The 24,042-nt window shown below is 39.0% G+C and overlaps 1 protein-coding gene across 1 annotated transcript in view; it reads right to left on the bottom strand.

Annotated features, from left to right (window-relative positions):
* Nucleotides 1-9,938: 9,938 nt before the first annotated feature.
* pth2ra (parathyroid hormone 2 receptor a) overlaps nt 9,939-24,042 on the bottom strand; it is a 95,007-nt gene continuing 80,903 nt past the window's right edge. The window contains exons 11-13 of the mRNA XM_075478958.1: nt 21,786-21,924; nt 15,282-15,323; nt 9,939-10,818 (exon numbers count right to left, since the gene is read on the bottom strand). Of these exons, the coding sequence (XP_075335073.1) occupies nt 10,432-10,818; nt 15,282-15,323; nt 21,786-21,924 (568 nt within the window). The 3' untranslated portion in view covers nt 9,939-10,431. The remainder of the gene's footprint in view (nt 10,819-15,281; nt 15,324-21,785; nt 21,925-24,042) is intronic.

The raw sequence follows: 24,042 nt of genomic DNA, 5'->3' as shown, positions 1-24,042 counted from the left end.
TCACTAAATGATTATTTTTCAACGACTGTACAAGATGCATGAAGCCACGCTAACCGAGCCTGTAGCGAGCTACAGAGGCTTCAGCAGTCAGACGGGTTGACGAGTCGACAATCCTTGCTGCTGGCAGAATCGAAACTTAAAAAGATCCGAGTTGGCATGGATCCGCTACTTGCCCGTCTGACCGCTGAATCGCTGGCTCTGGGTGACTCAGCGGGTCAGACGGGCAAGTAGCGGATCCATGCAAACTCGGATCTTTTTAAGTTTCGATTCTGCCGCGTGACTCGTCTGGCCGTGAGTCACCCAGAGCCGGCATGATTCGCCAGACTGGCCCGCGAGCCGTTCGAGCAGTACGAGTCAGCGGGGATTCGTCCCGTCCGGACGGATCGCAAGTCAGGACGGATCAGTAGGGGGCATGGCTCACTTAACCGGCTCGTGACAAACGGGGCGGGAGTTAGGTTTCGTTTCACTCAGTGTGTCTGTGACTGTGTTCGTGACTGAACACCATGCTAGAGAAAGACTGTAGCCTAGTAGGCAACTAAAGAGGGAACACACACATATATATATATATTCCGGTTTAATCTTTTTTTTAATTATTTTTTTTTAAGGCGGATCAAATGCATGCCACCATCCGGTCTGCCCGGGTGACGTATTTATCCGGGTTGAAAACCGGATAACCCGGATTTTGTTACAGCTCTAATCTCGGACTGCCACAGCAGGTACAAGGACGCGATCAGCCATGGATAGCCCCTTGAGCTATTCACTCGTTTTTTACTCTGGCGAAAGAGGCGTTTGAGGCGATGGAATTTAATTTACACCTGCGGCAACGATCGCGCGATGAAGGCGCGTTTGGTGTGTCTAACAAAGACACAATGTCAGCATTTGGATATATGGATCTCGGCATTTTATCAAAACATGAAAGCCAAAATTCAAAGCTCGGCATTCAACATGTTAAGCAGCTGGTCATGAACTGTGTTAAATTTTCATTTTAACACCCCCTTTTTTTTAAAAAAAATCCCGGGGGAAAAACCCCCTGACCCCCGTTAAAAATTATTTTCATGTCTGGGCTACAGCCCCGAATGTTTGCTCAAGCTACAGACGCCCCTGGTTTCTGTTCCCTGTAAAATACAAAAAGTTCCCGGTTTTCGTTTTCGTTCCTTGAACCGGTTCAAAGCCCTGGCTACAACACTCTCTTTATTTACTTGAGCCTTCCTAATTTCATGCTCTAGACATATTACTGGATCCATTGTACTCCTCCCTTTTCTAAATCCACTTTGAAACTTTGATATAAGTCCTTTACTTTCTATATAATATAACAATCTTTCATTTATCATTCTCTCCATTACTTTACATATATTGGATGTTAAAGCTATTGGTCTATAATTTTCTGGTTTTGATTCATCTTTCCCTGGCTTTCTAATTGGTATAATCACAGCTTCTTTCCAACATTTTGGTAATTCTCCCTCAAATTCGATTATACAATTCCAATAAAATGTTTTTAGAAAATTCACTTAAATTACTTACCATTACATAACAAATCTGATCTTTCCCTGGTGCTGATAATTTATATTTTTTAAGTGCCCTATTTAATTCCATTATTGTAAATGACATATTCAATACATAATCCGATTCTACCATTTTTTCCAATAGCTCCTTATTTTGCAGAATTGTTTTTTCTCGCCCTTTTTTCCCTTCTACACTGATATTTTCAGAACTATGAATTTTAACAAACACTTTTGCTAATATCTCTGCCTTATCTTTATCTGTCACTGCTGCTACTTCTCCATTATTTAATACTGGATATCCATTCACTCTTTTAATCCCTTTCATTCTTTTAATCATTGTCCATACCTTAGATATTTCTGTCTCCCTCCCTATTGAGTTACAAAAACTCCTCCAATAATCTCTTTTTGCATTTTTAACAGTTCTTCTTACCATCGCTTGTAATTTCTTGTATTCATTCAAATTCTGAGGGTTATCATTTTTTTTTAATACTTTAAACACTTTATTTAATTTCTTAATAGCTACAGTATATTCTATTGTCCACCATGGTACCAACTTCCTTTCCTTTTTCCCGCCTTTTATCCTTATAGTTTGATGAGCCACTTCTACTATAGCATTACATATATAAAGATTCAAAAACTCAATACTACTATTTAAATCCACTTTTCGTATTTTTAATTTACTATTATTCCTAAAAAATTTCCAATCTGCAGATCTAAAACACCATCATCTCATTTATACAATATTTCTCTATATGCATTTTAACTTCTATCATAATAGGGTAGTGATCACTTCCTATAGTTATTTTATTAAGTACTTTCCATAAACTATTACCTGCTAAAGAATTTGAAACTATTGTTAAATCAATGGCTGACTACCAAATTTTTAACATCCATTATTTCTTCAATTACTTCCCCATTATGATCATTATGACTGCCCCATAATGAGTTATGCCCATTAAAGTCCCCACACCAAATCACTTTACCCTCTAAATACTTCCCAAATTCCTCCATTAACTCTAAAGATAGTTTTTTACATGGATTATAAAAAATCATTATTTTAATGTTCCCATTTATTGTCCAAATTTCAATAATAATATATTCTAATTCTTTTCCTTTAGCTATTACTCTAAACTGAACTCCCTTTTTTATAAATATTGTACATCCTCCTCCAGACCCTCCCTCTCTATCTCTTCTAACACTTTCATATCCTTTAATAACATAATCTAAACTAGGTTTAAGCCAAGTTTCCTGAATACATATAATATCCAAATCTTTTTTTAAATTCTTTAATAAATCATTTAAACTCCTGTCCATTTGCAATTAAACTCCTGGCATTCCACTGCAGGATGATCATTATGTTCTCTCTTCCTGTCCTCCTGTCTTCCCTTCTCCCCCCAACTTTTTATTTATGTGCTCCCAAGATATGTCCTTTATCCCAAAGAATTTCTCTGCTCCTTTTACTATTATTTTGATTTTTTCTGTTTTATATTTTACTTGCTCTGTACAGTTAATGACATATGCAATAAACAACATAATCTTCTCAGCTGTCAACACTGTATCTGTTCTTATCTGTCTTTGTTCTGATGTTGTACTCATCTCAGCTGTCACCACTGTATCTGTTCTTATCTGTCTTTGTTCTAATGTTGTATTTATTTGAGTTTCCCCTGACACATCTCTTGGCTTCTTCATTCTCTTTGCCGCTTCTGCATAGCTTATATTTTGAGTAACTTTAACTTGTTCTATTTCCACTGCTTTTCTTCTAACTTCGCATCCTCCATAAGTCACCCTGTGTTGCCCTCCACAGTTACAGCAAATATCCTTTTCATTTTTACACTCTTCATATCCATGCTCCCCTCCACACTTTGGACATCTTTGTTTCCCCTTGCATGCTGCTGCTATATGTCCATATCTCTGACATTTATAACACCTTAGCGGAGGAGAATTGTATGGCCTAACAGAAAAGACCATACATCCAACTCTTATCTTTTCCGGAAGAACTTCTCCTTGAAATTCCAACATCACTGAAAGGCTTTCCACTCACTGTTCTCATTAATCTTTTAATTTTGCTTACCTCATTTCCACTAATACTACGTCTGAACTTTTCTAGATATTCTTCCACCGGTATTCCATAAATTACTCCTCTAGCTATTTTAGCTTCTCCCAAAATCTTTGTCTCATTCACCATTTTTTTGCAAATGTTCTGAATATTCAACACTTTGTTTTTCTGCTCTTCACTCCCAACTATAATCAAAAGATTCCCATCTCTCAGAATCTTAGCCAGAATCAACTCTCCAAACTTCTTTTTTAGTTCCCTCAAAAAAAACTAATGGACTTAGTTGAATACCCTCATCTTCTTTCCTGAATTTTATAATTATTTTGGTTTCCTCCCTGCAACCTTCTTACACACTATATTATTTTCGTCTGAGCTATTTCCTTCTAGACTTCGCTTACTACTTTGCGTTCCCCTCATATTATCTTCCTTTGTCCTTCTTTCTTTTCCTGAACTACCACTACCACATACATGATTCCAGTCTCCATTATCCATTTCATCATCTCCCTCATCTTCACCCTGAGACGCCATACAATCCAGTCACAAACCAGTTTATGCCAACCGCCCTAACGCCACGTCACTCCAACCTCCAACTCCTCTGAACTACGATTTCAAATCCACTCCACGTCACGTCCGTCGACACACCCTCTCGCTAGCTAGCATCAAAACCCACACCAGTCTGCGAGATAGCTAACCGAGGCCCCGCTCCCAGTTGAGACGCTACCCTGTCACCAATCCGTCTTCCTGCAAGGAAGGTCTGGAAAGCTAGGAGTATAAATGGTACTGATAATCAGCCGCGGCCGCTGTATTTGGGCAGGATGGGAAGAGCCCCGCCTTCCACACTCCCAACCTTTCTTTTATAGATAAAATATAGATAATTATAAATTATAGATAAAATATTTATTTCAACTTCAATCACAGTGGGAATTGTATTACACCATATTGTGGCTTGTGACGGACTTTGCGAGTGGAATCTGTTTTTATTTTCGCTGAAATATAGCCTACCTCCAGTGTGGCTGCTTAACGTTAGATCTATGGCCACTGGCCAGGGCAGATGCCTGGTCTGCCCTCAGCTAAGCCCGGCCCCGCCGCCCCTTCTTAGAACTCTCGAGCACATTCTACCAATCAGAATCACTGTAGGCCCCTACGTAGCATAATATCATGTTACATTTAGCGCGCCTGTATAGATGCTATTGGGGCAGGTGTATGATCTGCCCTGGACATTGAAAGGACTCAAAGGGTTTAAGAAATATATTACTCCGCCCATCTAGCCAGTGGGAACTTCAGAGCCGCCAAATTCCCCTACAAACTTGTTGGATAAAACGGATAACTATGTCGAATTTGATGAAGGATATTGGCTGTTTAATCCGGATTCACGTTTGTGGTAGGTAAAGATTTTACTTTATAGTTGCTATCTTACAAAGTTTAAGTGATTGTGAATGAAGTCTTTGCAAAATGGGAAACTGGGAGTGATTTAATGAAATATCTTAGCTTGATGAGCAAAGCAATGTTGAGACAGTAAACAATGTGTTGACAGCTTACATGTACAGTAGGTTACTTGTCTGCTAGCTTAGGTTGGAGCACTGTCGGTGTGTGTGACATGAAGCATTTTTCGGAAAAGGCAAAAAAACACGAGTCCAGCAAGGCGCATCTGAATTGTGCCATGAAATTAGCCATGCTAGGTAATGCTTTGCAACAAGTTTCCCTCTAATTGAAACGTAGGCAGTATTAATTCCTTTCACAAACTTTCTCTTCGCTCATTTTCATGGGGCCTTTGTGTTTGTTGTATGGCAGACTTTTATGCGAGTGCGCACATCCCCCCTGCGTATGGTTGCATAGACTATTGGCCTATTGCGTATGCTCCATAAAAGCTTGCATTTTGATAACGCAGATCATCTGCCCCGCCTATTTTCCAGACCACGAGCCGCTACTGCTGATAATGATTACTGATGGCCACCACTAGGTGTGTCTGAGACTGGTGGGAAACTTGACAGGAAGTGAAATAAGGATGACAACGGTTAACAAAATAAAACAGGAAATGAATAGAGTCCAGAAAATGTCTATAAATCCGTGAGCATGACATCTCCTCTGTGTGACGACACTGAGCTGACCACACTACTCCACTGTAGCTTAACATACTATCTTTTGGTCAAACTTGTATTTACAAATTGTACTCAGCAATCTATAATAATCAACAGCTGACAACCGGTTCACAAAATTAAAATAATCAGTAAACTAGAAATGCACTCAGAGAGTGCAGACCTCCGCCAACCGCCAACCTACCTGTGGATAGCGAGCCATGTATGGACATACGTTCCTGATGTGGGCTACTTGTTCTTTGGCGCTGTCAGCAGAAGAGGCATTCCCTTCTCCCTATTCATTATTGAACAGCAGTGTTCGCCGTTATTAATAATTAATAATATTATTATTATTATTACAATGTTCTGTCGGGAAGCAGTGTTCGCCGTTCTCATTACGCTATATGCAGTTATGCACACTGGCTTGCCGTGCAAGTAAATCCGCGCACTATGCATTCTGTCTGGCTTTGGGCACGCTATATGCAGTTATACACACTGGCTTGCCGTTGCAATCTTTTGTTGTGCTAATTACAGCAAATCCGCGCAATGTGCATTCAATCCGCGCACTATGCATTCTGTCTGGCTTTGGCTCTGTTTGGGTTTGGCACCTTCAGGTCGTGCCACCTTGTGGAGGTCGCGCCACCTTGTGGCAGGTCGCAAGATTGCAGCACGAACAGACAAACATCCAGACAAACATCCAGACAAAGCAACAGACAAACTCGGGCAATCACATAACCTCCTTGGCGGAGGTAATAAATGTGAGAGGACTGCAAACTATGTTCTTCTTTGTTAGGAAGTTTAACTTAAAACTGTTTTTCATCACTTTTGTGTAAAGGACTATGTTTGGGTGAAAAATCATGACTTTAACCTATAATAGCCCAACCTATAATACTAAAATTGAATTAATAATATAAATATATTAGAATCAACTTGCACACTAAGCCTCATCTGGTGACATTAAGGTGTCAGTCAACATCAGCCGACATGTACCAAATGTGTCGGAGCCAAACACTGCTCTGGAGTCGCAAAACAGAGTGCTTTTAATGTCTAACCTTGTTTTAAAGTACATTGTAATGATTTTATGATTTCACATTATAATGTACTCTGACACATTATAAGTGATGGTCTGATATGTGTAGGATTTGTTACTCAAGATAAATTTATGAAAACATAAAAACATTTATTTATTTAGCAGCTAAAAGATAGAAGAGGAGGGGGAGTTATCAGAGATAGATACAATAGGAAAGTACTGAAAGAAAGACAAACGAGAATCACAGCAAAAAAGAAAAAAAACAATGCGGAATATAATTAATGCATGAAAAGACAAGATTACAAAGAACCCTTTTAAGTCAAAATTTTTAAAGCTTATGCTGGAGCAGGAGGGGCACTGAAAAACAGGCATGCAACAAGCGGATACGGTTAAGAAGCCACATACTTGTACCATGTACTTTACAGTGAGCCCATTAGCTGACTGGGAAAAAAAGACATTTTTAATAGTTTCTTAACATCACGTTGATTCTGTTGTGTGCAACTCATGGTGGCACTATTAAAGTCGTATTCATAGAAAATGAATTGTGTCCACACAAATTTACATTTTAATCAGCAATTCTCTCAAGATGTGTACACTTCACTAAATGAAAGAATAAATATATACAAATAAAAACTGCATACATTGCAGTTTTTTCAATGGTAGATTTTTCTTTACAATTCTTCACAATGTGGGATGGCTGCCCACTTCACTCACTGTTTTATATTACATTCCATTTACTTTGGAAACTGGAGCTGGGAATTATTCTCCATTTAAGTTAATAAGTAAAAAAAAAAAACAACGCTTTAGCTCATTGTTCAGGGTATTACCAACAGGTGATAGATAGCATTACGCAACATTTTGCACCTTTAGCTTACTGATTTTTTATTTATTTTTATTTTTCTGCTTCATGGCTCAATATATTTCTTTGCATTGCTCTGCTTTTGCTTTTGGTAAACTGATGTTTTTATTTTAAAGCACCGCTTTCACACTAAGTATAAATTATACCTGTCCTTGCACATTCATTTAAGGTTTACTGAGTGTGCATGTTATTTGTCTCGGTTGTCTCTGTAAGGCCCTGTGATGAACTGGAGGTTCAAGTTTACTTCTGGGGAAGAATGACTGACAACTTTAGGATATTGGAGTTCATAATTTTATGCTTTATACTTTGCTTAAAACGCCAGCTGCCACTGTGCTACAATAATGGAAGCAATGTTTAGTATTTTATGCCATCCATCCATCCATCCATTATCTTCCGCTGGTCCGGGGATCGGGTCGCAGGGCAGCAGCTTGAGCAAAGAGACGCAGACTTCCCTGTACCCGGCCACTTCCTCCAGCTCTTCTGGGGGGACCCCGAGGCATTCCCAGGCCAGCCGAGAGACATAGTCTCTCCAACGTGTCCTGGGTCTTCCCCGGGGCCTCCTCCCAGTGGGACGGGCCCGGAACACCTCACTGGGGAGGCGTCCAGGAGGCATTCTCACCAGATGCCCGAGCCACCTCATATGACTCATCTCGATGCGGAGGAGCAGTGGTTCTACTCCGAGCCCCTCCCGGATGACCGAGCTTCTCACCCTATCTCTAAGGGAGAGCCCAGACACCCTGCGGAGGAAACTCATTTCGACCGCTTGTATTCGCGATCTCGTTCTTTCGGTCACTACCCACAGCTCGTGACCATAGGTGAGGGTAGGAACATAGATTGACCGGTAAATCGAGAGCTTCGCCTTCTGGCTCAGCTCCTTCTTCACCACGACGGGCCGGTGCAGAGCCCGCATCACTGCAGACGCCGCACCAATCCGCCTGTCAATCTCCTGTTCCATTCGTCCCTCACTCGTGAACAAGACCCCGAGATACTTGAACTCCTCCACTTAGTATTTTATGTTACATTTCTATTGAAAGAATCTTCTAAATACTACACACCGTAACTAATAAAATGTTTACAGAGTTTTTAAGGAGTTTTGGACTCCCTCAACTTTCTTGTTAATTAAATATGAACTGCATGGACAACATGTAGCTGTGGTGAACAGCACATCAGTGTTAGCATTTTTATGGAACTCATTGTTAATAAAAACAGCCTTGTTTAATCTCATTAAAGATTTAACTTTGATATACATCAATCTGAGACATTTAAAAAGAAAACGAAGGAAGTTTAAAGAGAAAAGGGGAACATAATAGAAAGATGTAGTATAATTGTCACGCCCATGGATTTATGTTTTTAGTTTCATGTTTTAAGTTACGTGTTTGTGTTCAGTTCATGTCCAGGTTTTGAGTTTCAATCCATGTTTAGTTTTTAGTTTAGTCATGTCTTACTTGCCCTGCACTGTTAATTAGTTCACTCACTTCACCTGTGTTATTCCCCACCAGCTGCACCTTGTCACTAATCACTGTCCCTATTTAGTTTCCAGTCTCCCCTCTCAGTTTGCTGGATCCTTGCCATTCATGTCCTCTTACCCTCTACGATACATATTTATTCCATGTTCCTCGTTTTTTTTTCCATGTTCCTCGTTTACCAAGCTAAGTATTTATTTATTCCATGCCATGACCTTTTGTTTGTTTAAGCTACGTTTTTGATTCTGGCTCAGCCGCGCTTTGTGTTGATACTTTGATTTTTGTTAATAAACCAAGCTTTCTTTTGGAAGTCTGCATCCATGTCCTTCCCCACACTTCACCCTGACAATAACTTTGTTGAAGTCTGTGTGTGTGTATCTGTGAAACCATGCCTCAAAAGCTACTGTGTCTGCCATCAGTTGTCTTAACAAAAACAATATTCCAAAAGTATAAAACCATGTCTCTCCTGGTGCTGTCTTATCACACGCAGGACAATAAAGACAATAAAACATTCTAAAGCTGTTGTAGATTTAAATATCAAGAACAACTGTTTGCAAAATTTGCAGTTTCAAGATTTGTTTTACAGCTATCATGCTACTGTGCTGCCACTGTTTTCTTACAACTCCTTCTTAACAACATCATTTTGTCTTATGTATAAAAATGTCTGTATGCTTGATTCTATGGCAACTTTTCATGTGTCTCTGGCATGGAGCAGGAAATATCACTGCTCAGCAGTACATGCAAAGATATTTTTCCCTTTATTTACCTAACCTGGCCTCCAGGGGACTGCTGGTTAATGGAGGACATCATGGTGTTTCCCCCCATGAGAAAAACAAGGGCTCTTTTGTTGACTAAAGCCTGTCCTCCATCCAACTACTCACCAACGTTGTGCTTCTATAACTTATGTTCATATGCAAACAGTCTATATCAGCTGTGAACAGCGTTTAGCACCAGTGCGCTTGTGCTGTTATTTGTGTTCTGTAAGCATGTGTAATGTCGCATCACAGCAAGAATGTTCCCAGTTTGAATCTCTGCTGGGGCCTTTCTGTGTGGAGTTTGCATGAATGCCTCATGCCAGCATGTGTTTTTTGCATGTACTTTGGCTTCCTCACACTGTCCAAACACATGTATATTAGGTTGATTGGTGACTTTCCATCAGTTGTGTGTCCCTGTGATGGACTGGCAACCTGTCCAGGGTGTACCCTGCCTCTCACATGTTGACAGTGGGAAAAATCTCCTGCACCTTAAAAATGATGGCAAAATAATTAATCATAGCTTCTTTTAATCATATTTTAAGCTTTCATTCAAATAGGGTTTGTGACATTTCTTGTTAATACATTCTTGTTTCTTTGTTGCCTTCATCTTCAGAGTTTGAAGCCATGAGTTTCACAGCTCCATCAGTAGAATTTTTCATCAGTCTCTACAACCTTTCTTGACATTAGGTGGCTGCTACAGTGTTTCCTCCTCATCTTCAGCTGTTGTACTTGTATTTAGCACAGGCAGATTTTCCTTCAGTGAGATATCGTCCACTCGCTTTGGGCCACTGTCCTCAGCTTCCTCAGGTATAGATGGATCTGAGTTGGTGATTACATACCCAGGGAGGGTTGCATGCACGTTGATAATGGGGGAACCAGAGCTTCGATAAGCACGACTCAATGTGAGTGTGGTGGAGCGTGTTGAAGGCCCACCACCGGCCAGATGGGACTGACTGCTGGTGCTGTTGTTGTTAAGACCTACAACCACAGAGCCATAACGGTAGCGGCCACAGACCACCGGGCCCTCCCATTCAAAAGCCAGGTTCCAGCGTGTCCATGTCTTTTTTATTTCTGTCTGGACCTGTAAAGACGTAAGCAATAAAAGCTGGTAAAACAAGATTTATACTGAAAAATGACCGCATAGTCCGGAGGAGCCTTTTGCAAATACAGTGTTGTTTCAATATGGTATTGATATGTATTTACTGTCGTGTGAAAAATAAATTATACCCTATTTTAGTTCTAAGACTGAACATATTAGGACATATTAAAAAAAAAAATCATTAAAGTACACAACATATTTTGCTGTGTTCTTATTTCACTAAAACTGAACCAATGTACAGAAGCTGTGTATGAAAAACTAAGCACAGAGCATGATTCAATAGTTTTGAGAAATCTTCAGCAGCAATAACTTGAGGTAATGGTTTTTTGTTTGGCATTATCAGTCTCTCACATCATTTTGGCCCACTCCTCTTTACATTAAGTAATTGCAGTTTGTGGGTATTCATTTTTTACACAGCTCTCCCTTCACAGGGTTTCAATCATGGAGAAGCAGCATTTAGCTGTTATGCTGCAAACAAGTGGAACAAACTGCCAGTGGAGATTAAACTTTCACCAAATGGAGACATTTTTAAATCCAGGTTAAAAACATTTCTTTTCTCATGTGTCTGCATGAAATCTGCACGATGTCTTTTAATTTATCTGGACTGTTGCTTGTTTTTAAATTCATTTAAATTATTTTATTTGTTTCTCTTTATATTCTTTGTATTTTTAATGCTTGTTCCACTCCCTGCTTCAATGCTTTTATTTTATGTAAAGCACTTTGAATTGTTTTGTACATGAAATGTGCTATACAAATAAATTTGATTTGATTTGAATCAGATTGACTTTGACTGATCCATCGCAAAACCTTGATTCTTCAGTTTCTTTGTCTGTTGTAGATTTGCTGTAGATTTGCTGATTTGCTGATGTGCTTTGAATCATTGTCCTGTTTAACCTTTAGCTGTCGGACAGACGGCCTCACATTTGACTCTAGAACACTTTGGGATCCAGAGGAGTTCATGGTGGACTCAATGACTGCAAGGTGCCCAGGTCCTGTGGCTGCAGAACAAGCCCAGATCATCAGCCCTCCACCACCGTGCTTAACAGTTGGTATGAGGTGTTTGTGCTGATATGCTGTGTTTGGTTTACCCATTATGACAAAATATCTCCTCTTTGCTCTTGTTAATTCAAAGGAAGTCTTGTGGTTTGTTCAGATGCAGCTTTGCAAACCTAAGCTGTGCTGCCATGTTCTTCCAAATAAACTATTCTTGTGAAGTCTAATTCTAATCGTACTGTCATGAACTTTTTATCATCCCAACTGAAACTTGTGTATTTGAGATGTAGCTCTTGGGGGTTTTGCAGTTTCTCTGAGCACTACAAAATCAAACCTCCTGGGAAGATTCATAGTTGTTTTGAATGTTCTCTCTGTAGAATTATGGACCGTAAACTGTTTGAAAATGGCCTTATTACCCTTCCCAGATTGATGAGCAGCAACAGATGCTTCTCTAAGATCATTGCTCATTTCTTTCCTCCTTCACAGATACCTGAATGCTCCAGACCAGCAAACTGACGAAACTTCTGCTCACACTTACTGATGATCAATTAATTAAGTGCATTTAAAGGTGGGGTATGAGATGTTTTCTGGAGCATTTTTTATCATATTGTCTGAAAACCTCCTCACGACCCCATTGCACCCACTAAAATCAAATGTTTGGAAAAAATATTAATATTTTAGTCCATTGTAGAGGGTGTAGCAAGAGGAAATGTCTGACCAATATAAGTAATGATGAGAGTTACTTCTATTGGATTCTGACATGCCAATCAACCGTCAGCCCCCCTCACTCCTACCCCTGCGCGTTCACAGACTCGTAACTCGTTCATGTGTTTTGAAGGCGTGGTTTTGAGGGGTGGGCTGAATGGAGAGGCAAGTTGTGTATTTTCAAAAATATAACTTGCAGGAACCGTTTTTCCAAGATCTCATACCCCACCTTTAATTAGCTGCACTTGGCTGCTACTAAAGCCTGATTCTTACTCGGCGCAACCGCGCAACTGTTCTGGCTCGAGAACCATTAATGACGTCATCGAAAGCGCCAGCCCCTTCACAGTTCCTTCAGCTCATAAGCGCAGTTTGCGCCGAGTATGCGTCACATTTGCAGTTCTCTCCAGACCAGCGGGCGTCACTGTTGAGGAAACAAGCTGAAGAACCGGACGAAGAAAAGCATACGAAGAAAGCATACACAATGCCACCTGTGGTGTCACGTCAGCAGAGGCTGGCACATCTGATGCGGAATGAATTTACTCTGGGTGTAGAACTGTATATGTATCTCAGAGCTAAGCGGCTGCGGCAAAAACAGAAGAGAAGGTGGAATGTTCGTCCTTTGCAACAAGACGAACTTTGTCAAACGTTGTCCTTTGGGACAACGTTGTCCCAGTGTAACTTCATAGACGTGTCGTACAGATGTTTGTAGAGGCGCACCCTCTCGGTCACCGCGGTCTCTGCAGTGTTCATGTTTCCTTTCTCTTGGTCAGCTGTTTCCGGTTGAGCTCGCGCGAAGTCAGAAAAAAAGTTGTGTGCGCGACCTTGCGACGCGCAAGGATTTTTTAGCTTGCGACGGGGGGCGTGGCGGAATTTTGGGTCACGTGACCGTTTGCGCCATTTGCGACCAGCTAGTAAGAATGGGTCAAAGTGAGGTTGCGCCGAGTAAGAATCAGGCTTTACCCTCTTAGTTCCTGAGGGTACTGTGATTATTTTTTCTCAAAATACTTTTAGTTCAGTGATTCAGTGTAATATGTAATGCAGTGTTGTATAGTAACGAAGTAAAAATACTTCACTACTGTACTTAAGTATATTTTGGAATACTTTGTACTTTCCTCGAGTATAACATTTTTTGACAACTTTCACTTTTACTTCACTATATTTCTGAACTTAATTGCATACTTTTACTCCAATACATTTTCATTGTTCGGTTTAGTTACTCGTTACAAAAAAAGAGAGAGAAAAAAAACACAACAGCCCAAAGACGTGGAAATTCTATCTTACAGAAACTCCCCTTTTTTAGGTTTTAAGGTAGTTTTACAAAAAAGGTCTTCCTCTTCAGATGCCAGATAAGCTGCAGTTCCCTCCCAATTCTTTTTTTCTTTTGTATAATGACCGGTTGTGTGTGCACCTCCTATAGCTTGTGAAGTACAGTAATCGTAACAGCTTTTTTTCTTGGTGATGTTGGCCGCATTTTCTGTACTGAGTTATTTTATTTATTTTTTAGAAAGGTTTACAAAAGGGGTTTCAAACTGGACTCCCTCTTCAGATGCCAGATAAGCTTCAGTTTTCTCCTATTTTTTTCTTTAAATTTTGTTTATAATGATGGCAATAACAGTAGCAGCCTCTTTTGTTTCATTTTTTTCTTAATGGTGTAATGTACGCCTCATTTTCAGCACTGACCTTACTTGAAGAAGAAAAACTTAAAGGTTCACAAAGTTTGTATTTTCTGTCTAAACCTGGTCTAAATTTTGCCTGCACTTGGTTGTGTGTAGATTTTAAGTGTATTTGACCTTCAAAGTTTACCAAAATATAAAAAATGTCATTCAAACTGCATTTGCCTTGTTTACTTTTTACTTATACTTATACTGTACTTTTCATTACATTACTTAAGTACATCTATTTTTACAGTAATTCTCATACTTAAGTACAAGACGTTTCCGATACTTTAAGACTTTAACTCAAGTAACATTTCAGTCAGTGATTTGGACTTTTACCAAAGTCATATTTTGGAGGGGTACCTATACTTTTACTTGTGTGAGATTTCAGTACTTTATACAACACTGATGTAATGTGTTGCAGTTAATCTGATTTTAAGAGCTGGTCAGGACCAGATGACTTTGTATTATGTCTTGATATTTAAACCTTAGACCTGAAAGATGCTAAACTTAGTTTTTAAACAAAATTGTAAAATATCTAAGAAGATATTTGTCTTTTGTAGGTGTTTATTTTCCACTGCCAAGTAGTGTGAGTAACAACAGCAATTACTTTACCCAAACAGGTTGTTGCTGCCTATGGTTTTTATTGGCAGTTTTAATGAGAAACACCATATGGAGCTAAATGACAAAATGCATGAAGACTGGTTGGCTCACATAGTTCACCCTTAGAATGTTATTCATTTCTATTCCATCTTTACTTTTATCCTTCATGGAGCTTTGAAATAACAGAAAATATAACTCCTTTACTATATCAAAACCTGTCAGTCAATCCAGAAACTTTATAAGTATCAAAGTGGGGGCTTCAGGCGAGTAGTGCAAAATAGAAAGATGGAAAAAAAATATATATATATATTTGACAAAAGGTTTCGTGAAGATGAATCTGTCCAAAATTATTATAATGGATTATTCTTATCACAGAGCCATTTCTAGTGATCCTTTTAGCAACTTAAGGTTCTGCTTCTGCTATATTTTGTTGTTAGCTTTTTCCCCCAAATCAACGTAATTTGAAAAGAAAAAAAAGAGCTCACTCACCTCTCCGTTGCAGAAGCAATAAATGATGGACACAAAGAAGCCCTGAAAAGTAAAGATTGACATAAATCTTTGGAACAGACCTCATAGTCATATATATCATCTTCTTATCTGAGTATAGAACAAATGCTAATTTGACAAAAAAATGGGCCTCACACAAGAAACATCCAATACCCACAACTATCGTAAAACTCATTTACTTCTGATGTCTGACTTATATGGTCAGAAGTTAAATTCATCAAACACTCTAAACTGAACAAAATAACTGTGAAGTGTGTACACATAAGGATGTGCTATATGATATGTTTATCGTGAGTAACATTAATTTACTCAAAGAGTAAAAAGAAATAAACCTCACTGAAAATAGGATTTTTAGCAGCCTCCGTGCACTCAAAAAAGGTGCACGTGTGACTGACTAAACAGAAATATGTTTGCCTAAATTAAATGTATTACATCAAACTGGCCCTGCGTGTTGCTCAGAATTTGGTTCCATACAAACTATACTTGGTACCTTTTTACACTTTGGGTATCTTTCAGTTTTTCTAAAAGTTGACTACTCTCCTGTTAGTGATAAATGGACTGTATTTGTATTTATATTTATAGATATACACCACTCAAGCCACTTGTACAAGCCACATTCACTCACACACTCATACAGCACAGCTTAGTCTGTACATATAGGCCACATTAACAACATCTCCTGTTAATCTCTATCGCACACATTCATACACCCATAGACTCATTAGGGGCAACGTGGGGTTCAGTGTCTTGCCCAAGGACCCTTCGACATGTGGTTAGGGAAAGCCAGGAATCGGACCTCCAACTCTTTGATTGTCTTCCTCCTGAGCTACAGCCTTGTAAGTGTCATATGCAAAGGAAAAATACATTTTGTTTAACGTTAATTAGAATGTTTCCTCTTGGGAGCCAGCATATTTTGGAAAGATAGCCCGTCTATCCACAGGATTACACAAAAACTCCCCAAGCAAATGAAAGTTGGTGGAGAGATCGATCTTCATCTGTGGAAGAACATTGGCCACGGCAGGGGATAGTTATAACTATTATTATTGATAAAGTTTTGGCTTTTGCATAAAATAAAAAAAAATTAAACAAAATGAAAATGAACTGAGGCAGTGCATCAAAGGTAAGTATTATGTTAACTGTAATATGCAGGTACAATCTTTGTTTTTTTTGCAAGGCTAATTGTGGCTTGTATCCTGAGTTGAGTTGTACCTGCTTTGTAATAAGTCTGCTAAAGCTTTGTTGGATGCATCTTAGCTTTGTGCAGCTGAGGATTATTTTGGTGTATCGGGTGGCACATTGTTTTTTTGGTGCTTATTATGGTATAAATTATTGTTCTCTCTTCCTTGTCTCCACATATGATTACCAATGCAAAAGTTGTGTTAGTTTTGGTATTATTTGGCAATGGTACACACCCAGAAATCATTTCAGTTCATAGTTTCCTTTCCAACTGACTGTAACTATCAGTAACACTGTGTGCTACAAAAGAAAAGAAAAAAAACAGTCATACAACCAAGTTTACAAAAAGAAATGTACCGACAAGGTTCCCACAGAGTAAGTCACTGTGAGTCATGCTTCCAGTTACACAACATTTAGGGCATTTACGTTACTGATATAATACAACATATTTGTCCTAAGATGAGCACTTTTTATTTTTCAAAACAAGAGTGACACAAACGGGGCTGCCTTGTCAGTTTTAATGCTGTTAAAACTATGGAATCAGATCCTTTATTATTTGACTCTCTCTAATGGATTGGACCAGCATTCGAAGATGATGGAACACCTTTTATCTTTGTCAGGTTCATTCAGCCTAAGGGGGGACTTACTGTGCTCATTTTAAGCTCTATTCTTTTATTCTGAAGTGGCATTAGTCACAGTTTATCCTTTACAGTCTTTATTTATCCTTATACACCCCCATAGTTCGTCCACTGTGTGAAAGAAGCTATTTTCGTGCTGTTTCTTTTAGTCACTCTACCTCTCGTTACTGTGAAAGTTCAGAAAGCAAAGTGTAAACTTCTAGGTAACGCAGTGTAATTAGCATTTGTGTTTTTTCTGTTGTTTTTTATTCATTTATCCTTGTCTTGCTTTTTATTTTGTTGTTTTTTGTTTGATTCTGTTACTTGTTGCGTTCTTAATATTGTGTTCTTATATAATCTCTGTTTGTATTAGTCTAGTCTTATTGTGCCATTTTGTTTCTAGTCTCTTTTATGATTTGCCTTAGTTAAGTTGTTGTTCTTGCTTTTGTTGATATTTTCCTGATGTAGTCTTAGTCGTGTCTTGCCTCATTCCTGGTTTGTGTTTCCGTTTTAGTTTACTTTGTCTCAGTTTCATGTACACACCAGTAGTGGTCCCCCAGTTCCCTTGAATTTCCTCAGCTCTCCTTTTGACCTACCTCCAGATAATTGGTCTCAGGTGCAGTCACTTGTCTCATCAGTCCCTTCCTTAAGCTCCAGAAGCTTCATGGTTTAGCTCAGTCTTTGTCAGATTATTAGGCCCGAGCAGCTAAGCGCTGCGAAGGCCTATTGTATCTGCAGGATTTCACTATTATACTTCCGCCTTTTTATTAGGCCCGAGCAGCTAAGCGCTGCGAAGGCCTATTGTATCTGCAGGATTTCACTATTCTTTTTCTTATTCTTGTGATTCTTTTTCTTTTCCGCCCGGAATCGCGAATGGGGACGCCTAAACGTATTCAAAAACTCACCAAACTTTACCCAAAATTGTCCCCCGCGTGAAATCACATGATTTTAATGGAGTCCAAAGTGGGCGTGGCCAAACTGCTCTGCAGCGCCACCTAACGTGAGATGGCCCGAACCGTACATCGTAGAGATCTGAAACTCGGTATGTATGTAGATCGCCTCAAATCAAGAACAAAAGTCTCTTGGAGGTATGCTCTAAAACGTACAAGGAGGCGGCCATTTTGGGTCAAAGGGCAAATTTTGGCCATTTTTCATATTTACACACCTCGTAGGAAAATTTTCACGCCCCAGGGATTTTGAGCTACGGACTTCAGGCGGTCGCAAGGCCGGAGCTGCGCTTGGCTGCGAGGGCCGATATTACTGCTCGCAGTTTTAATTGCTATTGCTATTCCATCTATTCTCATTTGTCGTCTGGTGAAATAAAGTCTCCTGTTTATTGTCCATCTGCCTCTGGCTTGCTATTCTGCATTTGGGTCCTCAACAACCACCACAATCCAGTTTCTCGTTCTTGACTAAAATAAAGACCTAAAAATCCAATTTTGCGACTAGAAAGCAATGGCACTGGAATCAATGCAAGACTTTCAGGCGGAATCAATCTGTCATTGCAGAGAATTTGAAATTAAAACCCATCTTTAAAAAAAATGGAAAGGGAAATAATGTTGGAAATATGTATTGATTTATAGAGTAGGGCAATAAAGTTTCCACTTTGTTCTGTAGGCTCAATTAAGATAAAGTCAACATCTTTTTCTGGGGCTTCCTGAAGCTTCTTTGATAATGAAACACCTTTATTTTTTTCATATTGCAAATGAATGTCAGTTTACAGTAAACTTGTTGTGCAGCCAAAGAAAAAATAATGCCATGATTTCAGTGAGTGCAGAATCTTATATCTTATCTTCAGCAGATATATATAAATCCTATATTTTTTCCTTTTTTAATTTTTACATTAAATGTTTTGCTTCCCGATTTATTCATTACACTGGGGCACTTTAACACAATCGGTCATAAAATAAAAACAGAAATATATATAGTCTTTAATATTTTGAATACAGTCCATTTACCAGAATCTGCAATGTTGCCTAAGTGTGACCTGATCACTGATATAAATTGACTCTTACACAACTCCCCCAGAGCTCAGTTATAGAGCTGAATTAAATCTCATAATAAAGCTTCTATACTGTACAATGAAGTGTGACACTGACTCTGACAGTCATCCAGACTAATTTATAAGAGACACTTTTAGATTTTTAAACCCCATGAAATGGAAATACAGATTACAATAAGTCAGGCTGCAGTTAGTCATGTATGGACTCTTTATTTATTGTGTGTCCACAAAACTCTTTCTATGCTGAATTTGATATGCTGATTTATTGACAGCAATGGTTTAAACTTTGTGATTGTGTATCCTGTTATCTTAAGTGAGTGGTGTTAACCAGATAGTCATCTGATAACCTCCAACTGTCAAGCCTACATGGTAAAAGTAAAACATCAGATGTGGAGCAAGGTGAAATGCATCCAAAACCAAGGCCAATGCTGAATCTCTGTTTCACTGATCACCAAACAAATGTTCTAAGCTTTTCTTTGGCTCTGCGTTCACACTGCAACAAGTTTAATTAAGGTTGACTTGATAATTATCATGTGACGTTGCAAATAAACTGGAACAATCCCATTATTTTGCCTATGCTCTTTCCTTGGCAGAAGAATGACTTTTTATAAGCTTAATAAGCACAACGGTTTCTGTGATAATTATAAGGTAGTCCAATGTTGATTGTGAAGTATTCAGCCAAGCATAATTGTGGCTTGTAAAGGCAATCTCTCCAAACAAACAGAGGAGATGTGTGCTGTGCTGCTAACAAGGCTCTAATGGGATTGAATTGATACCTTTATTGTCACTGTTGTGTATAGCACCAGGTCAGAAGTATGGAGATCAATGTGTAAATGCAATACAGAACATGCAGTCTTTGCTCCATACTGGACCTTGTGTCCCTGACAAGTTTTGTCAGTTGCTACAGCGGTTGTGACAACGTAATCCATTTAAAATCCCTTTAGCAACAGCACTCTTCATAATGCACTGATGAATAGTTTGTAAACCCAAAAGAATGTTTCTCTTGAATGTGCAACTTTACATCGTTAGACTGGACAGGTGAAAAAGAACAAAGGCTTAATTAAAAACTAAACTAAAGATGCTGCCAAAGCAGGAATAAGGAACAAAAAACTCAAATGGAACAAAGGAAGGACAAACTGACTGACTTACAAACCAACAAGGAAATCAGTAGTGTGTACAATAGCAACAACAACAAACATGCAATCATCTGGCACTGAACAAAGGAAAAGGGTGGTGATACTAAACGAAGACCAGATGTGGCAAGCAGTAACAGAAAACCAGGTGTGACACAGGAAGTACACACAACAGAATACACGCGAGGGCAAGCTCTACAAAATAAAACAGGACCCAAGGAAATTAAAGTACAAGAAGTAAACTTATGGTAAAAAGGGAAAACCAAAACATTGGTAAACCAAGAAACCAAAACACAAATACAAACTCAACAACTCATAGACCCTGATAAAAGGAAATTATAAGGTCCGGTGCACACAAACTCAGGTATTTTGAGAACTGGACTTTGTCCACATGTAAACACAGTTTTGGGCAATGAAACCAAATTTTTTTAAAAAGCGAGGATTTAAAATGAATCTGACTATTGTGTGTAAACTGGAAAACCAGGATCTGCTACATTGGATCGTACTCCATTATCTCTTTGGTTTAACGTCAGATGATGGGTCCATGCATAGGTAGTGCTGGTGCTAACCTTGCAAACAGTCATTTTTTCATTTGCACGTATAAGTGCAGTTACTCGCAGACTGTATTGAGAAATAGATGCATCAGAACACTTTATTGTGTTTGCTCAGGCTGACAGCAGCAGCTGATATATGCAGCGAGGAGCATAAAGACTTTCTTTAGGCTTAATTCTCTTTAGGAAGTATTTATTTTCATTTGCCATCAGAATGATTCATAAGTATCTGCTTTTGGATTGTAGTGCGTTTTCATTATCTGCTTATTGTGATATACCCGTGTGCCACATAAATGACCACATAAAACTTCTGTCTTTGGACAGATATATAAAAACATCCCATTTTCAATCCCTTTCATTATTTCTGCAGAAGCAGGTGTACCAGTATTATAATTAAAATGTGGAACATGAGGTGGTCTTTTTGTTGAGGTTTTAATTGCTGAATGATGTTCGTAAGTCTGTGTGAAGTGTCTCTAATGTGTCAGTATCCAAGACACCTGTTGATTAGCAGCAGAAACGGAAGAAAAATTATTCAAATAGATGAATCGGATGTTCACATAATCGGTATTCTGTGGAACAGTATACCGCTTGCAGCATAAAACCAGCGGCTCGGCTGTGTGTAATGCTGGTTTCACTGTGCACATCCGTCCAGTCTGGCTAGCAGCTTACTAAAATTGACAGGTTATAATACATACAATAAAAAAAGGAAAGCCCAAACAAAGGTTGTTGAGTGAAAGGTTTATAAGTGTGTGACAATCAAATCAAATAATGCTGTCTGAGTATGCGGGCAGCAAATCATGCAAAATAAATCCTTTCTTAGCAGAAAGATTGCACTGTGTGGCTGAGCTGGCATCATCCAGTTATCAAAGATGTGTAGTTGAAGAAGTAACCTTAGTTTTTTTTAATACAGCACAAATTCTGTGCTGTGCCTGGCAAAAAAAAATGGATGTGAAAAGTGCTTTTTTATTTCTCTTAATGTACATTACAGAAAAATATGCAGAAAGTACCTGAAATGAGTTGAAGAATAGCTCACAGTACATCCGAATCTCCCAGCTTGTTCCCTGAAATGTATGAGGCATCCCAACAAAGATGATGTAGTGGATGCCAAACACAAGCACCAGAACAAGAGTGGACTTAGCCAGTTTCCTGTGAGGACAAAAACACACCTACAGTATATATTTGTAAATAACTCATGTGGTGACATGAGTTATTTACATTGTTAAAAAAGTTACAAAATATTAACACAAAACAAATGAATACGAAACATAACATGTCAGCCCCGCATTCCATTTAAAACAATATGGCACATTCTGGTTTTGCTCATCTTTTTTCAAAGCTGCTTTAGGATGTGCCACAAACATTTATCAAATTTGATGTTAAACTGAATGAAAGCAACAAGAATTATTTAGATTAGAGATAAACAGCCAGTTTTATGTTTGCCTGACTAATGGTTTGGAACACTCAAAATACCATGACTTTAAAGATTATTTTCGTTGCCAAGCTCAAATTATTCCTGGTTTATACAGAAAAGTACAGGACAGGATTTCAAACACGTCACTGAGGGAATATAAATTTCCTGAGCTCCCATGGCTGTGACAACGAGACTGAAGAATGGAGCATTTTTCAGCTTATGAGTTAGGCTTAGCCATAGGGGAACTTGAACTGTTAAATCCATGGAATGGCTTTTAGCATTTAGATCTGACTTCAATCAAAATCCAGTTACTTAGCTTTTACATCAAAATCAAAAAGCTATACATGCTTGATTTGAGCCTTTAAAGTTATTGCTGAGTACAAACTCTTGGAGTTGAGTTGTAGATGGGATGTCTTCAGCAGTTTTACAGGCAGTGTGATTGCGTATAGTGTGCCATGTTCCACCCAGGAAATATTTAAAAGCCTTTAAAAAGTGTTGTGTGTGTGTGTGTGTGTGTGTGTGTGTGTGTGTGAACAAATACTTTTTCATTATTTTTTCAATTTCAATCCCCGCAGACAGCAGCAAATTTGTAACCTGACTCACGTCATCTGGCTGCGTTCACCAACTACACGCGGGGGCGTTCCCTTTCCTCACACAACCATCTGAGGAGCCTGGGAGTCATATGTGTTTCGTCCGATTAGAAAATAATCAGAACCAATCATTAAATCGCTGGGTGGGACTTTGGATGAATGGGCGGCGTTATGACCGCCCATTCATGCTCCAGAGGGCGGGAGTCAGGTAAGCTCTGAGCTACGTCACGGGTTGAGTCATTGGGAGTGGCTGAAGTGTGTCAGTCAAGATGACGGACAGATTCTTCATCCAATCACATGCACGAGTTTTAGAAAAAATAGCCCCATTTGAAATCATGTCGGTTGTGGGCTCGTCCCAGATGGTATGCGAATACCAGATGGCGGGAGTCAGGTAAGCAAATTTGCATACCAACACAAACACACTTGAGAGTGTGTGCAACATGTGCAGAGTTGTACTTTAAACAGATGGGCATTACAAACAGTGTTAAATCATATTAACACAATGGCTTTTATGGATCAGTGTACACAACACAAATTGTCAGTCACACAGAAAAGGATGCACAGTTCCTTTGCCTCATTTTAATTTACTGGTGCAGTGACTGCTCCCACATGATTATCAGCATCTGTGGGATTGCATGGTTGATGACTTCCTGCAGCCTATCCCAGCTGATCCCAGGAGAGGTTGTCAAACAACTTCTATCGTGTCACATATACAGAACCCTATAACAGTAAGTCTATACAAAGATTGTTTTAAATACACTCACCAGACGGAAACTATTTGAATCAGGCCTATTTGAACTCTCACTACACACCCACAAATGCCACTTGTGTCATATTGATTAATTCTGTTCACTATATTTTACATGCAAAACTAATGTGACTATGCATTGGCCTTTAAGCATGTCTAAAACAAAAGGTGACTTTCAGCCCAATGCTGATCCCATACACCTTTTGAATACACACAGATGGAGTACTGAAGCTGCTCTTGCTGCTGCTGCTACGACTGAGGTGCTATTATAAACAGTGAATGGTGACATGGTCACAGATGCTCATACAGTTTGTTGATTGAGTTTACCTACAATAATAAGCTGGCCTGTAATATTGACAATAACCCATTCTTGCAAAAGAAAACTACGCACAGAAGGTCATCTGAGATTGATGTTTATACAACAGTTTGAGAGATCATTTTTCTGTTCAACATTGTTTTGTCTCCCAAATAAGTCTATGACAGGGGTTTCTTTACAACTTCTTGTCTGCATTTAT

This window comes from Odontesthes bonariensis, chromosome 12, assembly GCF_027942865.1.
Source record: "Odontesthes bonariensis isolate fOdoBon6 chromosome 12, fOdoBon6.hap1, whole genome shotgun sequence".
In the NCBI taxonomy this organism is placed as follows: domain Eukaryota; kingdom Metazoa; phylum Chordata; class Actinopteri; order Atheriniformes; family Atherinopsidae; genus Odontesthes; species Odontesthes bonariensis.
Note: the sequence above shows the minus strand (reverse complement) of the source record. Positions and strands in the feature narration are given on the sequence as shown.